At 41.2% G+C, this 17,700-nt stretch overlaps 1 protein-coding gene across 1 annotated transcript in view; it reads right to left on the bottom strand.

Moving 5' to 3' along the window:
* The window catches only part of TET3 (tet methylcytosine dioxygenase 3), a 110,603-nt gene that overhangs the window by 24,076 nt on the left and 68,827 nt on the right, over positions 1–17,700 (bottom strand). The window contains 2 exon segments of the mRNA XM_070379817.1: positions 559–652; positions 7,808–7,898. Of these exon segments, the coding sequence (XP_070235918.1) occupies positions 559–652; positions 7,808–7,898 (185 nt within the window).

The following is a 17,700-nucleotide window of genomic DNA, read 5'->3' as shown; positions in this document are numbered from 1 at the left end:
TAAATTTGTTGCTGCTCTGGGCACGGGTTCTATAGTGGTTCTAAAGTGCTCTGTGAGAGCTGGAAGGACGGGTCAGAAAACTTTGGGTGAAACTGGGGTCTGAGTTACTGGTGCTCCCTCTGCCATGATACGCAGGCTGCCTACAGGAAACACTGGCTCAGAAGTCAAGCAGATGCAATGCTGTCCTGATTGTGCTCAGAGGCTTAGTTCTTATGGACTAGAGACAGGGGCACCCAGCGCCAGGGCACGCAGAGCGGGCAGAGGAGTCACGGTGGGGCCCAGCCTTGAGCAAGATGATGTCTCCAGCTAGCTTCCGCATCTCCTTCCCCTGCAGCCCTGAACCACAGGGCAGTACAAGTTGAGCATAACAACTAGAGAAGTTCCAAGGCTAGCCGTGGACATCAGGAGCTGGCATTTAAACAAAGACAGGACCAAAAGTTGAGGCTGGGGGAAGATGACCCTAACAGCACCAGATGCTGGCTCACAGCTCCCTGGAAAGTGCACACGTCTGCCCCCCACTCCCCAGTCCAGTTTGGGCTGTGGAGCTTTGACACGTACCCACTTTGCGATGGGGCAGCCACGTGAGCTCTTCCCTTCCTTTCCCGTGTAGATGACCTTCTCGATCCGGATGGCTTTCCCCTTCTCTCCGTACCTGGAGAGCAAGACAGAAGCCACCATTAGCACAACTGAATCCCAAAGGAGTCCTGGTAATAAGGCAAGTCTCAGGGTTTTTCCGCTTGGGTTTCTAGTTATTATGGGGGCAACAGAGAAGGGAGAGAAAGATTTAAACGTTTATTCTGTGTTCGAGCCTCTGGGAACACAACTCCACTTACAGACCTCAGGGCCTCTGGCCCACCTGGCTCCATCCTGCCCCAGGGCACAAGGTCTCTGATAATTCTCTCTGAGCACTCAAACCAAAGGCTCAGCATAGGCATTTGTATCCAGCCCTGTTAGCAGTCTCAGCTACTTATGAAGTCAGTAAAATTCAATAGACAAAAGAAAACAAATGGGGAAATCCTTATTACTCTCTTTCAACAATCCCCAAATGACATTTAACAGTGGCCTCCCAGTAGAAACTGGCTCCGAGATCCCCTTGGACTTACAGTAAAGACGCCTGGTTCCTGCACACACTCCTGCCCTGGCCCACACACACGTGCACACACTCAGGGATTCGCCACGTTCAGAGGTGAGGAAACTGTGGCCCTCGGAGCTGAACTGACCTGCTCAAGGGCACACATCTACCCAGGGGCAACGCTGGCTACAGCGCAGCCACGGGGTCAGAGAGCTGCGGCCTGAGAGCCCACGCAGCCCTTCTGTTACAAGACTGTGGCCAAACGGCCGAACTTCTCTAAGCCTCAGTTTCCTCATCCGTAAAATGGACATAAAAATGGTTCCTGTCTCCTAGGCTTGGGAGTGCCTTAAAGCACTGGGTTGGCCAAAAAGTCCATTCGGGAACAGGGGCTGGCAAACCTGAATGAACTTCCTGGCCAATACGTCAAAGTTTCTGGCACAAAGGAAGAGCCCAGTAACACTGCAAACATCCATCTTATTAAATTGTCTTATTTTTAATAGCTTCTAATACAATATTGTATCATCTGAGAATAACGGTTATTTGCTAGCTTCTTATTTCCACTTTCCATGGCTCTACTTCAGTCTCCTGTCTGTCTGTACTGGCTAGAGCTTCCAGAGCTCTTGCAGGCATCTTTGCTTATTTCCTGACTTTCCTGGAAATGTTTCCAACTATTCACCCCAGAGCATGCAGCTTGCTAACTTTGGGCTAGAGACAGAGACTCCCTTATTTTGAAGAGCTCTATTAAGGGTTTCCTGTTCTAAGAATTTGTAATCAAGAATTGATCAATTTTGGTGGTCCAATGGTTAAGAATTCACCTGTCAATGCAGGGACATGGGTTTGATCCCTGTTCCGGGAGGACTTCACGTGCTGAGTGGCAACTAAGTCCGTGCGCCCTAAAGCCCATGCTCTGCAACAAGAGAAGCCACTGCAATGGGAAACCCATGCATGGCAGTTAGAGAGGAGCCCCCAGTCACCGCAACTAGAGAAAGCCCACATGTAGTAACAAAGACCCGACACAGCCATACATACATTTTTTAAAAACTTTAAAAAAAGAATTGATCAATTTTATCAAATACATTTTTAACAACTAAGGACAGAGAAGAATGGTTTTTCTCCTTTGGCCAATTAACAAGGTATGTTATTTTAACAGACTGTCTAAATCCAGCAATTGTTATAGTTCTGTAATGAATCCAATTTGGTCGTGGCATATTATTTCAGTATATTATTTAATAGAGGGTAATGTTATCATAACTACTAGGCATTTGTATCATAATTATCGTAACTACTACTGTTTTACATATTCTTTATATAAATACATATACTTATATATAATTATCCACTTCACTTCTAGGAATCTCTATCTCTGACATAACTTGTACAAATACACCAAGATTTAGGAACAAGATATTATTGCATCAACAAGAAAATTTAGAAACAACGAAAATATCCAGTATTGTTGTCGTTTAGTTGCTGAGTTGTGTTCGACTCTTTTGTGACCCCATGGATTGTGGCCCGCCAGGCTCCTCTGTCTCCAGTATTTCCCAGGCAAGAATACTGGAGTGTGTTGTCATTTCCTTCTCCAGGAGATCTTCCTGACCCAGGGATCGAACCTGCGTCTCCTGTGTTGGCAGGCAGATTCTTTACCACTGAGCCACCAGGGAAGCCCAAATATCTAGTATAGGACTGGCTAAATAAAACATAATTAAATAAATGTCCATGTAACGGAAAACCATATAGCTATCAAAAAGGATTCAACAGAATTATAAGTACTGACATGAAAAAAATTAAGTGGAGGAGAAAGTATCCACCAACATGGGTATAGTATTCTTGATCCCATTTTGTTCAAAATTTCTCTGTTCACATATGTGTATCTTTGTAAATGCTTACAAAAAAATCAAACTTGAAAAAATGTTTTCTTCTCAGAGGATAATTACTAGAGAGCTTTATTCACTATAAGCTTTTTTAAAATGGCCTTTTATAGACGTGTTTTATTTTTGTAACTGGAAAAGAAAACAAGTACTTTTGAAAATGCTGATCTAAGGTTTCTCTAAGTTCAATGTTCTCTATTTCACTCAAGATCTCGGGAATGAAGTGAAAAGCTGATAACTGCTACATTAAAGTTCTCAGGCTATGCTATAGAATGTGTTTGCAGACAGGACCCCGCGAGTTTATATAGCGTGGTCTGGCTCAAGAGGAAAAGACCAGATAGTGCTGCTCTTCTTGTCTGACTCCTGGAAAACTTTCAACCCCACAAGCATTTATCAGGAAGTGGCCCATGCGCGCAGAGTGTCCTGGGGCCGCTGTGGGAAGAATGACCCAAGGCGACCATACCGCTCTCACTGAAACCCACAGGATATCGTTCCCCACAGAATGGTGAGCTGAGGACACAGACTCGGGCTTTCTGACCAAGACCTTCCCCACTCTCCTATCCTCATGAGAAATGCTTCTTGCAGTGAACTTTGTATTTGAGAGCAAATAAAAGGGCCAAGCACTGTCTGATCAGGCAGAATTTTTTTTTAACCAGAACTGTCTCTGTGTTTAAAGACAACCAACAACTCTGGATTTAACTTTTTTTTTCTTAAATGTCTTAGTTTCTGGCCTATCATTAAGAGGTTAGGATATAGGTGAACTCATAGACCCTAAAGTCTGCAAGGATAAGCTGAAACTTTATTCTAAAGGGTAACTTGATCGTCTTAGCCAGTGATTCTCAAAGGTGGTGCTGGGAGCAGCATGCAGACTCTCAAGTCCCATCCCAGGCCTGCTGTTTCAGAAACTCTGGGCTGGGGTCCAGCCATCTGTGCTTTCACAAGTCCTCCGGAAACCTGAAGCATGCTCAAGTTTGATAACCGCTCATCTAAAGTTGTGATTTTTTTGGGGTTACCTCCATCACACATTAATGAGACCAGTTCCCCCCAAACCCAGAGGATTTGCTAGCAGGGTGTTGGTGCTTCATTCCTAGAAAGAACATTTAATGAACTGCTAGGCTGCAGAGAATCCTCTTCCCAGTTAGAGGACACGTGGCCTTGTGCAGCAGGCCTTTCTCAGATATGGGTTTAAACACCTGACTCCAGTTACCTATGACAAGGACTTGGGTACCTGGAGGTATGGAGCCCATTAATAAATTTTACAATATTTCATGACTTGCTTTGAACCTCCCCCTCCTTCCAAAGTCTTTACCAGATAAGCTAAAAGCACCAACATCCCCTGGATTTCAGTTTTCTTCCCTCCTCGTCTTGGCCAACTCCTGGCTGTAGAGTGGTCCTGCAGAGAAAGGGTAGGGAGGGAAGTCTAGAGAAAGAGATAGCTCGGATCATTCACAAACTAGACTTCCATCGAGGTGAGTTTCAGCAATCATTCATTCCCCTCCTTGTTGCAGAAGAAGCTTAAAAAGATGTCTATGTGATAAAAATAACGGGTGATGAAATCAGAGTAAAGGGGGAAACAGACAGACATGACGTTTGTATGCAAAATGCAAACAGTGGGATCTTATGCATATTTTAAAGAGATGAGTCTAGAACATTTCATTGCATAAGAAAGCAAGGAAGCTAATGAAGACTCAGGGGTGAACCTGCATAGACTTCCCTGGGCCAAAGATGAGAAATTACGTTCCTCTTAATGAGGATACACAAATCTGGTGCTCAGCTTACTAACAGCCAACATAAAGATGGAAACACAATCTGTTCCATGATTTACAAGGTCCTTAAGATAAAAATAAACCAGTTGCTGAGGAAAAACACAAGTATTCCTGGTCTTGAGAGGAATTCCTCCCTTGGATCAGTTTCTGAAGAATCTACACTTGGCTGTTATTTTTAAAGCAATGAGAAAAAAGGAAAGGAGAAATCTCAACTGTACCATTATCTCTTAATCCTTATTTCAAAACATACTCTTCTATAACTAAAAGTTATTTAGAGAAGTGTCTAAAAATCTTATAAAATTGTTACCAAGAAACGAACAAATGTAAAAAGTATCTCAGATCAAACTTGTATATCTGACTCCATTGCAGCCCTCAACGTGTAAACAATGGTGTCAAAATTCCTCACAAAAATCGCTGGCCAAAATAATGCCCACTCCAACCTCAAAGCTGCAACACATATACACATGGGCACAGGCAGGGGTGTGTGTAAAACCACACACATTGGGTTTTTTTTAGTATAATTGCCTTACAAGGTTGTGTTAGTTTCTGCTGTACAATGAAGTGAATCAGCTGTAAGTATACATACATCCCCTCCCTTTTGGACCTCTCTCCCACCCCACCCCCACATCCCACCCCTCTAGGTCATCACAGAGCATGGAGCTGAGCTCCCTGTGCTACAGAGGTGGTTCTCATGAGCTCTCTATTTCACACATGGTAGTGTATATATATGTCAGCACTACTCTCCCAATTCCTCCAACCCTCCTCTCCCATCTCCTCCACAAGCCCTGTCCATATGTCCATTCCTGACATCTGCATCTCTATTCCTGACCTGCACACAGGTTCACCTGAACTGTTTTCCTAGATTGCACATAGTTTGTGTTAATATGATATCTGTTTTTCTCAGCAATCCCACATACTGTTTTGAAAGTGAAAGTCGCTCAGTCGTGTCGTCTCTTTGTGACTTCATATACTACACAGTCCATGGATTTCTCCGGGCCAGAATCCTGGAGTAAGTAGCCTTTCCCTACTCCAGGGGATCTTCCTAACCCAGGGATCGAACCCAAGTATCCCACATTGCAGGCGGATTCTTTACCAGCTGAGCCACAAGGGAAGCCCAAGAATAATGGAGTGGGTAGCCTATCCCTTCTCCAGCAGATGTTCCCAACCCAGGAACTGAACTGGGGTCTCCTGTATTGCAGGCAGATTCTTTACCAACTGAGCTATCAGGGAAGCCCACATACTGCTTTAAGTGTTCCCTTTTCTCCACATCCTTGCCAACATTTGTAATCTGTAGACTTTTTGATGATTTTCATGGACTCAGAGGTGCTCTTTCAATCAGGCTTGAATTTAAAGATCGGGTCTTTAATCAAATGCTTTTCTGATGGGCTACTATGAATATAAATGTTTCCAGATGGTACAGGATAATTAAGAGTGTTTACAGCAGATCACTGTCCTCCATCCACCTTACCTTTTATTCATTCAGGGACATCACTATAGTTATGCAGTTCAAAATCATGTTTCCTGCTAATTTGTCAGTTTAGCTACACTGGTCAGATAAAATCTGGTCCCCAAATTTCTGGAAATTCTAAGCCACTCAGCCCTTGGCCTTCCACATCTGTATGTATATGTATGACCAAACATGTTTATGTCCTACATAATCTGTGACTTTACTATTAAAATATTAATAAACATTAGTTATAAAAAACCCATAGTCCATGTGGATATGATATAGATACCTCGTATGTAATATTTACTAGTAAGCACCAGATGCTTTCCAGACATCAGTTCCGTTTATCCTCATAATTAATTCTCCTTCAGTGTACATACGTTTATCATCTCTATTCTGTAGATAAGAAAACCGAGTCACACAGAAGTAAAGCAACTTACCAAAGAACTCAGCAGTAGTGGAAGGGCCAGGCCTGGACCTTAGTCTAGCTCCAGGGTCTCAGCGTTCTCAATCACCAAGCTATTCTACCTCTCTACACTCTGGAACTCATAGTATTTAGTATCTACTGTGGACACACATGGATTTAAAAGTTTCTATTTATATAAAACTACTTTCACTGTTAAACGGAGAAGGCAATGGCACCCCACTCCAGTACTCTTGCCTGGAAAATCCCATGGATGGAGGAGCCTGGTAGGCTGTAGTCCATGGGGTCGCTAAGAGTCGGACACGACTGAGCAACTTCACTTTCACTTTTCACTTTCCTGCATCGGAGAAGGAAATGGCAACCCACTCCAGTGTTCTTGCCTGGAGAATCCCAGGGACGGGGGAGCCTGGTGGGCTGCCGTCTATGGGATCGCACAGAGTCGGACATGACTAAAGTGACTTAGCAGTAGCAGCCACTATTGAAAAAGCAAAACAGAGCTGTTAAGTAAAAGCCCTACAGTCTTGTGTTGACTTGTAAGTGTACATAAACTCAAATGTACTTAATCACCAAACAATAACAAAAATAAAAAACCTACACATATATCTTGGCTCTTTCTACTTGAAATGGCCTAGAGAAATGAGCACTCCCAGCACCTGGAATCTCTTTTCTAAATAACTTTTCCCCCATAAAAATAAAAGAAATCAAGAATTCCTAGGATCATGCCAAAATGAGTCAGGAGATCATCTAAACAGGTGCCCACTGGCCAAATATGAGACATACATTCCTCCTAGTGGTGGTACAAAACATCACCTAGGAAGTAGCTTTCAAAGAAAGAAACAGATTCTGGTCAAGCCTTTAGGTCTAACTGCCAACCTACAGGACACAGGGCAGAAGAACCTGTTGAGCACCACCACAGGAAAGGCAGTGCAAAACGCAGCCCTGGGGACTCCACAGGACAGACAGCCACTCAACCCCGTTTCTTTAAGGAAAACTGTCAATGAAGAGTGAGAGAAAGCGGGGACAGAGGGATATACGAAGGGCAGACCTAGACAGAAAGAAACCCAGACCACTAGGGGGGGAAAATCCCACATTCAACTTTCCACAGTCTGGGTATCAGGGATTCCTTTCTGTAGGCTGTCTAGGACAAGGCAATGAAAACGAGAGGTGCTTAAAATGCACATTCTATTCACAACTTGCCCATTTCTCCTTGGACATCTGTGCGTCACTCACCGCTCCTCCATGAGTTCCCGGATGGAGGCTACTGTGGGGCCAGATCCCAGATGAGTATAATATGGGCCTTCATCTTTCTCCACTATTTGTTCTGCAGAAACAGAGTAAACATCATTTGGAGACATCAATTCACCAACAGAAATTTAGGAAGGCAAACCACCAACAGGAAAATGAATGGCACATTATAAAGCAGGAAATTCAAACGGCTTACAAACATGTGAAAATACATTCAAACTCATTAGAAATCAGGAACTACAAATTAAAATCACAATGAAACACCATTATACACAGACCAACTTGGCAAGAATTTTAAAATCTCATAAAACTACATACTATCAAGACTGAAGTCTAACCACTTTGGCATTTAGTTTATCACTATATATAATCTAAACCAGAGGTTAGCAAAGCACTCCATTTTAAGGTACGGATCCCAAACAAACTGAAAACAAGGACTCCAACAGCACCTGTATGCAGTGTTCATTGCAGCATATTCACGAGAGCCAAAGGTAAAAACAGCAGATGCGTCCATCAACACAGATGAACAAAATGTGATATATCCATACGATGGAATATTATTTGACCATAAAAAGCATTTACTCTGATACATGCTATAACATAGATGAACCTGGAAAACATTTTGCTATTCTTGTCCAGTTGCTCAGTCGTGTCCCATCTTTGTGACCCTATGCACTGCAGCACGCCAGGCTTTCCTATCCTTCACCATCTCCCTGAGTTTGCTCAAACTTGTCCATTGAGTCGATACTGCCATCCAATCATCTGATTCTCTGTCACCCTATTCTCCTCTTTCCCTCAGTCTTTCCCAGCATCAAGGTCTTTTCCAATGAGTCGACTATTCACATCAGGTGGCCAAAATATTGCAGCTTCAGCATCTGTCCTTCCAGTGAATATTCAGGACTGATTTCCTTTAGGATTGATTGATTTGATCTCCTTGCAGTCCAAAGGATTCTCAACAGTTTTCTCCAGCACCACAGTTTGAAAGCATAAATTCATGGGCACTTAGACTTCTTTACGGTCCAACACTCAGATCCATACATGACTACTGGAAAAGCCACAGCTTTGACTATACACACCTTTGTCAACAAAGTTGTGTTTCTGCTGTTTAATGTGCTATCTAGATTTGTCATAGCTTTTCTTCTAAGGAGCAAGTGTCTTTTAATTTCATGGCTGCAGTCACCATCTGCAGTGATTTTGGAGCCCAGGAAAATAAAGTCTGTCACTATTTCCATTTTCTTCCCATCTATTTGTCATGAAGTAATGGAACCGGATGCCATGGTCCTAGTTTTTGAATGTTGAGTTTTAAGCCAGCTTTTTACTCTCCTCTTTCACCTTCATCAAGAGGCTCCTTAGTTCCTCTTCATTTTCTGTCATTAGGTTGGTGTCATGTGCATTTCTGAGGTTATTGATATTTCTCCAAGCAATCTTGATTCCACCTTGTGATTCATCCGGCCTGGCATTTTGCATGATGTACTCTGCATAGAAGTTAAATAAGCAGGGTGACAATATACAGCCTTGATGTACTCCTTTCCCAATTTTGAACCAGTCTGTTGTTTCATGTCTGGTTCTAACTGTTGTTTCTTGGCCTGCATACAGGTTTCTCAGGAGGCAGGTAATGTGATCTGGTATTCTGATCTCTTTAAGAATTTCCCAGTTTGTTGTGATCCACACAGTCAAAGGCTTTAGTGTAGTCAATGAAGCAGATGTTTTTCTGGAATTCTCTTGCTTTTTCTATGATCCAATAGATGTTGGCAATTTATCATTGATTCCTCTGCCCTTTCTAAATCCAGTTTGTACATCTGGAAGTTCTCGGTTCACGTACTGTTGAAGGCTAGCTTGAAGGATTTTGAGCGTTACCTTGCTAGCATGTGAAATGAGCACAATTGTGCAGTAGCCTGAAAATTCTTTGGCATTACTCTTCTTTGGGATTGGAATGAAAACGGATCTTTTCTAGCCCTGTGGCCACTGCCAAGTTTTCCAAATTTGCTGACATATTGAATGCAGTACTTTAAGAGCATCTTTTCAGATTTTAAAAAGCTCAGCTGAAATGTCATCATCTTCACTAGCTTTGTTTGTAGTGATGCTTCCTAAGGCCCACTTGACTTCACACTCCAAGATGTCTGGTTCTAAGTGAGTGACCACACCATCGTGGTTATCCAGGTCATTAAGACTTTTTTGTACAGTTTTTCTGTGTATTCTTGCCACCTCTTCTTAATCTCTCCTGTTTCTGTTAGGCACTTACTGCTTCTGTCCTTTACTGTCCCCATCTTTGCATCAAACATTCCCTTGTTACCTCTAATTTTCTTGAAGAGATCTCTAGTCTTTCCCATTCTATTTTCTCTATTTCATTGCATTGTTTACTTAAGAAGGCTTGTTTATCTCTCCTTGCTATTCTCTGCATTCAGTTGTGTATATCTTTCCCTTCCTTGGCCTTTCACTTCTTTTCTTTTCTTAGCTATTTGTAAAGCCTCCTCAGACAACCATTTTGCCTTCTTGCATTTCCTTTTCTTGGGGATCGTTTTGGTCTCCATTTCTTGTACAAGGTTATGAACCTCCATCCATAATTCTTCAAGCACTCTGTCTACCAGATCTAATCCCTTGAATCTATTTGTCACTTATATAAGCATAAGGGGTTTGATTTAAGTCATACCTGAGTGCCCGAGTGGTTTTCCCTACGTTCTTCAATTCAAGTCTGAATTTTGCAATAAGGAGCTCATGATCTGAGCCACACTCAGCTCCTGGTCTTATTTTTGCTGACTGTATAGAGCTTCTCTATCTTCCGCTGCAAAGAATATAATCAATCTGATTTTAGTATTGACCATTTGGTGAAGTCCATGTGCAGAGAGTCATCGCTTGTGCTGCCAGAAGAGGGTGTCTGCTATGACCAGTGCGTTCTCTTGGTGAAATTCTGTTAGCCTTTACCCTTCTTCATTTTGTACTCCAAGGCCAAATTTGCCTATTATTCCAGGTATCTCTTGACTTCCTACTTTTGCATTCCAATCCCCTACAATGAAAAGGACATCTTTTTTAGTGTTAGTTCTAGAAGGTCTTGCAGGTCTTCACAGAACCGCTCAACTTCAGCTTCTTTGGCATTGGTGGTTGGGGCACAGACTTGGATTACTGTGATGTTGAATGGTTTGCCTTGGAAACGAATTGAGATCATTTGGTAGTTTTTGAGATTATACCCAAGAGCTGCATTTCAGACTCTCTTGTTGACTATGAGGGCTACCCCATTTCTTCTAAGGGGTTCTTGCCCACAGTAGTAGATACACAGTCATCTGAATTAAGTTCATCCATCCCCGTCCATTTTAGTTCACTGATTCCTAAAATGTCAATGTTCACTCTTGCCATCTCCTGTTTGAACACTACCAATTTACCTTGATTCATGGACCTAATATTCCAGGTTGCTATGCAACAATACTCTTTACAGCATTGGATTTTACTTTCACCATCCAGACACATCCACAACTGGGCATTGTTTCTGCTTTGACTCAGACTCTTCATTTTTTCTGGAGCTATTTATCTGCTCTTCTCTAATAGCATATGGACACCTACCGATCTGGGGGGCGGGGACTCATCTTTCAGTGTCATATCTTTTGCCTTTTCATACTGTTCATGGGGTGCTCAAGGCAAGAATGCTGAAGTAGTTTGCCATTCTCTTCTATGGTAGACCATGTTTTCTCAAAACTCCCCATCATGACCTGAACATCCTGGGTGGCCCTGCACGGCATGGCTCATGGTTTCATTGAGCTACACAAGGCTATGATCCATGTGATCATTTTGGTTAGTTTTCTGTTCTTACTCCTTCTCTCTGCCCTCTGATGGATGAGGATAAGAGGCTTGTACAAGCTTCCTGATGTGAAATAAGCCAAACACAGGAGGACAAATATTGTATGATCCACTTATATGAAATACCTAGAATAGGCAAATTCATAAAGGAACAAGTTAGATTAGAGGCTTCCAGCAGCTGGGAGGAGTGAGGAATGAGGAGTTATTGCTTAATGGGTACAGAGTTTGTTTAGAGTGTTGAGACAGTTTTAGAAACAGATAGTGGTGATGATTGCATAATATTGTGAATGTAGTTAATGACACTAAACTGTGCACTAAACAATGATTAAAATGGCAAAATTTATATTAAATATATTTTAACACAATTTTTAAAAAAGAAAGGAATAAATTACTGATACAAGCTACAGTGTGGAGATACCTTGAAAAATATTATGCTAAGTGGAAAAGTCAAGACACAAAATATCACATATATTGCATGATTCCATTCAAATGAAATATCCAGAATAGGTAAATCCAGAGAAACAGAAGCCGGAATCATAGTTGCCAGAGGCTGGGAGGAGGGAGGAAGGGAGAGTTACAACTTAATAGGCACAGGGTTTTATTCTGGAGTGACGAAAGTGTTTTGGAATCAGACAGAGGTGGTTATTTCACAGCACTGTGAAGCTGCTAAATGTCACTGAACTGCTCACTTTAAAATGCTTAGTTTTATGTTATATGAAGTTCACCACAATTTAAAAAAATTGATTCGTACAACAACATGGGTAAGTTTTATATGAATTTTTCTAAGAGAAAGAAACAGAACTCTAATAGTAACTCTAGAAAATGCTATATTGACTGGATACTGTAAGGCAATACACAAAAGAACTTTATACAAATACTGTAAAGCACTGTACTACGGCTGGTAACTTTGTGTCATGTCTAGGGAGACATACAGCTAAACGCAATGTGGTATCCTGCAATGGTTCCTACAACAGAAAAAGGACATTCGCGGAAAACTGACAAAATCCAGAGTCTATAGTTAATAGTACTATACCAACTAAGGTATTAGTTTTAAATGTACCATAATTATGTAAGACATTTATATTTAGGGTATACTGGGTAAAGGGCATACAGGAACTCTGTATCAACTGTGCAACTCTTCTATAAATGTAAAATTATTTCGTGACAAAAAGTTTTAAAAACAGAGCTTCCCTGGTGGCTCAGTGGTAAAGAATTCGCCTGCCAATTCAGGAGATACAGGTTTGGTCCCTGACCCAGGAAGATCCCACACGCCACAGAACAACTAAGCCCGTGCACCACAGCTATTAAGCCTGTGCCCTAGAGCCCGGGAGCTGCAACTGCTGAAGCCCGTGCGCCCTTGAGCCGGTGCTCTGCAACAAGAGAAGCCACGGCAATGCCTGCTCATTGACATTAGAGTAGCCCCCGCCTGCCACAACTACAAAAAAGCCTGAGCACCAGTGAAGAGGCAGCACGTCCAATGAATAAGTTAAAAGTCCTTTAAAACAGAAAAGAATTTCTCCAAGGAAAAATGTTTGTTTTTTTTTTAAATAAAACAAACAAACAACACACTCTGCAGGGGACCCTAATTTGCTTGTCCTAGAGGAGTTCTTGGCCACATGCATCAAAACATGTACAAGGATTTTCACAGCAACGTTATTCACAGTAGTCAAAACGGGAAACAACTCATAATCCAGCAACAATGGAACAGACACAGAAAACACAGCAGAGTCATATAACACAGCAGAGTCATGTAACAGCATACACCCTGCAGTGAGAACTGACAAACTGCAGCAACACGGCTGAGTACTCCACCTCCACAGCTGGTGGAAGACGCCCAGCACATAATACAGTAAGACTATATTTAAATAATATTCAAAACCAGGTTCAACCAACAGAGATCCACAGGTCTAAATTAAATTAGATATTCAGTGATTTTTTTTTTACCTACAAAAAACTGGTGATTTCATATAGCTCAATCTTAATATAAAGAAAAACTATGAAATCATTGTCACAAGTCAAGAGAGCGGTTGCCTCTGGGGGATGGGAGAGAAATGTGAATGGGAAAGGCAGACCGGGGATTTCTGGGGAAGTGGAAATGGCCTACTACTTGATTTAGACACTGGTTACATGGGTGTTCATTTCATAAATGTTCATTAAACTGTACATAAATGTTTTGTGTACTTGCCAATATATGGAATTCACAACTTTTAAAAGGTAAAAAATTAACGTTGCATCTATTCTATGTAGAACATTACGCTCAGTTTTAGGGGGAAAGCAAGACAGAACAATAACTAATTGGGCCTTTAAAAAGTTTATGGTCTGGCTGGTAAGATAAGACCCACATATACGAAGATAGGGGAAAGACGCATTTTTCAGTGCATAGTGTTGGAACTGGGGAAAAATCTGATCCATACTGAATACCTTACCCCAAAATGCGTTCCAAACGGTTGAAAGATTTAAATACAAAAAATTAAACTACACAAGTTCTAGAAGAAAAAAAAATGGATGAGTTTTAAAAATATAATCATGGAAATGGGAAGGTCTTCTTTAAGATGAAATTCTGAAGCCAATACACACAGACACTCCCCAAACTCTGATAAATGTAACTAAAGAAAAATTTATAGTAATAACTACCAAAAGTCAAGTCAAAAAATAAAACACCACACTGGGGAGAAATACTTGGATCTCACACCAGACAAACGGTTGCTTTCTTTAACATATCAAGTGCTCCTACAGCGAAGTAAGGTCAATAATACAGGAGGAAAAGAAAAATGGATAAAACTGGTTCTTTGAAAGGGAATGAAAATGGGTCAAACATATATAAAGGTACAATAAACCACCAGTTTTCCCTTTCAGATGAGTCACCATCAAAGACTGATAACTCCTCGTGTTGGTTAGGGCACAGGGAAAGTACAGAAAGTACTTTAGCACTACATTAAAATTACAAATGCCCAATCTGCTTGCCTCAGTGATTTCAAAGAATGTCAAATTCTAAGAATTTATTTCTAGGAACTGAGATATATGTACATATGTACAAAGTGATATGTATATAAAAGAATACTCACTGCATTATTTGTAACAGCAAAATATCAGAAACCTAAATGTCCAGAATACATTATGTGTAGTAAGTACATTATAGCACAGCCATATAATGAAATACTAAGCACCTACCAAAAGGAAGAAGCAGCTCCAGATTTACAGACCAAAAAATGGCCTCCAAGATATTTTAAGTGGGAAAACAAGCAAATTTCAGTATAGCGTGTGTAATATGTTACAGTTAGTATACACACAATCACACATACCTCAGTATATACACACACATAAAGGTGTTTATGTCATTACCCACACTAAGGATAAGACTAGGTTTGTGAAAATGAGTTCAGTTGTATTTCCGGTTTAAAACAAACAAACAAATGGCTGGCAGTGGTGTGTTCATCAATAGAGGAATTAACTGATGGAAGCTGCCTGCTGCTTACGGTTTCTGCCCATGGAGATGCTTCATCCCACTTTGAATTAGTGTCATGGTCTCCTAACTGGTCTCAGTCCTCCAAAGACCATCCTACCCCAATACCAGTTAGACTCAAAACAGAAATGTGATCAGACCAGCTCCGTGCCAGACAGAAGACAGAACCCAAATCCCAGAGCGCAGTCCACAAGGCTCCCAAGGAGTCATCTCCACATACGTCTCAGCCTTGCATCCTGCAGCGGTCAGCGCAGCTCCTTTTACACAACCATGCAATACTCCTGTGTCTTGAAACACCTTTTCCCAGTGGCAACAGTGCCTTCGTTTCTTTCTTTCTTTGGAAAACTCATGTCTTAAGGCCTAGTTTAAATGCCACCTTTTCTGTGAAGCCTTTTTAGACTTCTTCTTTCCCTCTGGACTCCCAGAGCATCTTGCATACAACAAAAATATCAAAGCAGGGATCACATCTTTATTGTTACCATGTCACAGCAGAATGAACACAGATTTTACAGAGACCTGGGCAACTGTGATGAATTATCTTCCTAGCCTCTCTAATCCTCACACCTTCTTCTGTAAAATACATAAAGGGCCAAGTGCAGTATTTGGAGTGTAATATGAACTCAATATACAGCTGCTGTCTAGGCTCTGCCAAACAAACTGTATGACTGTGACCAAGTCACACAATACTTAGGAGCTTTAGGCAGTGAAAGTAACGTTTCTATATTTTAGAATTGTTGAGGATTACGTGAGATGGAAGGTACGTGGCACAGTCCATAACCTATCAATGTTTAAATGTTTTAATCCTTTTCAATGAAAGGATTAAAACTTACTTGCTCCAAATCCATAAGACAGAGAGGATTAAAGAAGGATGTATATATGGAGTGGGGGAGGGAAGAGACCAAGGTAAGGGTAGGAAGAGAGAATATAAGAATATGAGTGTTGGAAGTAGTGGTCTGAAAGCTCTTTAGAGCACTAGGATACTAGAGGCTGTACACAAAATAGAACATAGGAATATGCCAGAACTTTGCGGCTCTTGTCCAGTTTCTACTGTCTGGAGAAAAGTCAAAGCAAGGGATTGACTGTAGGCTCTCACGCTGGAACTGGAATGTAATGTAGCTTTTGGCGTCCCAAATCAGAAAAACTCAAAACCTATAATGAAAGGTAGAGAAACGAGATTTTCATGAGGAAAATCTTGACAACTCCATCCCAGCAGCTAGGGAAAAAGATATGAAGCTCCAAAACCAAGTTAACCTGGAAATCAGATGGTCCGGATCCTCTGGGAAGGCCGCTAACACACAAAGGCCAGACACAGCTCCAAGTGCCAAGCAAAACCAAAGGCATTCTCTTCCTCTCCTACAAGGAAAACTCTCTCCCTTTTCCTATACGGACGCCTTGCAATTTACAAGGCATCCAAGGAGTCCTTCAGAAGTCTTATTTCTTTTAATTACATCTCTTTCCTGATTTTATGTATATATATTAAAAATATAAATACATATATTAAAAACATATAATACATACATATTATAATATATAATACACATTAAAATACATTATCCATATATATTAAAATATATTATACATATATAGAGATCTCTCCTTTGATTAGATGCCTGTATGAGGGAGAAGATATTCTGTGGGAAGATACTGGACTTAGAGCCAGTTATATGCTTAGTTATAAACTAGTGCTGTGCTGGGCTAAGTCGCTTCAGTCGTGTCTGACTCCGTGTGACCCCATGGACTGTAGCCTGCCAGGCTCCTCTGTCCATAGGGATTCTCCAGCCAAGAATACTAGAATTGGTTGCTGTGTCCTCCTCCAGGGAAGCTTCCTGATCCAGGAATCAACCCTCGTCTCACACCTCCATTGGTAGGTGGGTTCTTTTCCATTAGCGCCACCTGGGAAGCCCCATAAAACTAGTACATATTCTCGAATTTAATTCTTCTAGTTTGCATACATATTTACATACATAAGGATATATACCATTATGTATGTGCCTCTTTTGTGTGGCAATGGGCTCTCACTTAGTTACAGTGCCAGACAGGTGACAAGATTTCACAAGGCTGGGGTAAAAGTCTATAGAATATAGTATATGCTCTGAATCAGTGACACATGTATGCTTCTGTTTCCCCATAGTGAAATAAGGTTTGTTAGTATTCTTGGTGTTGTCTAATGCTATTAATCAAGTCCAGTAGGCGAGTTGATTCTATTTATTACTGTAACATACGCATGGTCTTCTGTCTGTCATTTTATGTTTTCCATGTTTCCTGGTTTTCTTGCCTATCTTTTAAAATAGATTTTGTGTTTTCCTTTACTTCCCCCTGCCCCACCAGTCTACAGTATGCTTTCAGTAACGCTAATAGTACTTTGGGAAAGAAAAGTCAGCACCCTTACACACTTTCTCATACGTCTTCCTCCAGTTTACCTCCTGCTTTTTGTTGGTATCGTTGTGAACATATTTCCCCCCTCTATTATAAAAGATATATTTAATATAAAACAAAGTTCAAATATTGCGTAAATAAAGACATCACCTTTTGTTTCAGAAAAACAATACGTTCAGTGTTCACTGCCAGCCCCTTCATACCACAGATCACACTTCCCTGATCTGCTACTTATTTGATTCACCTCCAA

Source organism: Bos mutus, chromosome 11 (assembly GCF_027580195.1).
Source record: "Bos mutus isolate GX-2022 chromosome 11, NWIPB_WYAK_1.1, whole genome shotgun sequence".
Lineage (NCBI taxonomy): Eukaryota > Metazoa > Chordata > Mammalia > Artiodactyla > Bovidae > Bos > Bos mutus.
Note: the sequence above shows the minus strand (reverse complement) of the source record. Positions and strands in the feature narration are given on the sequence as shown.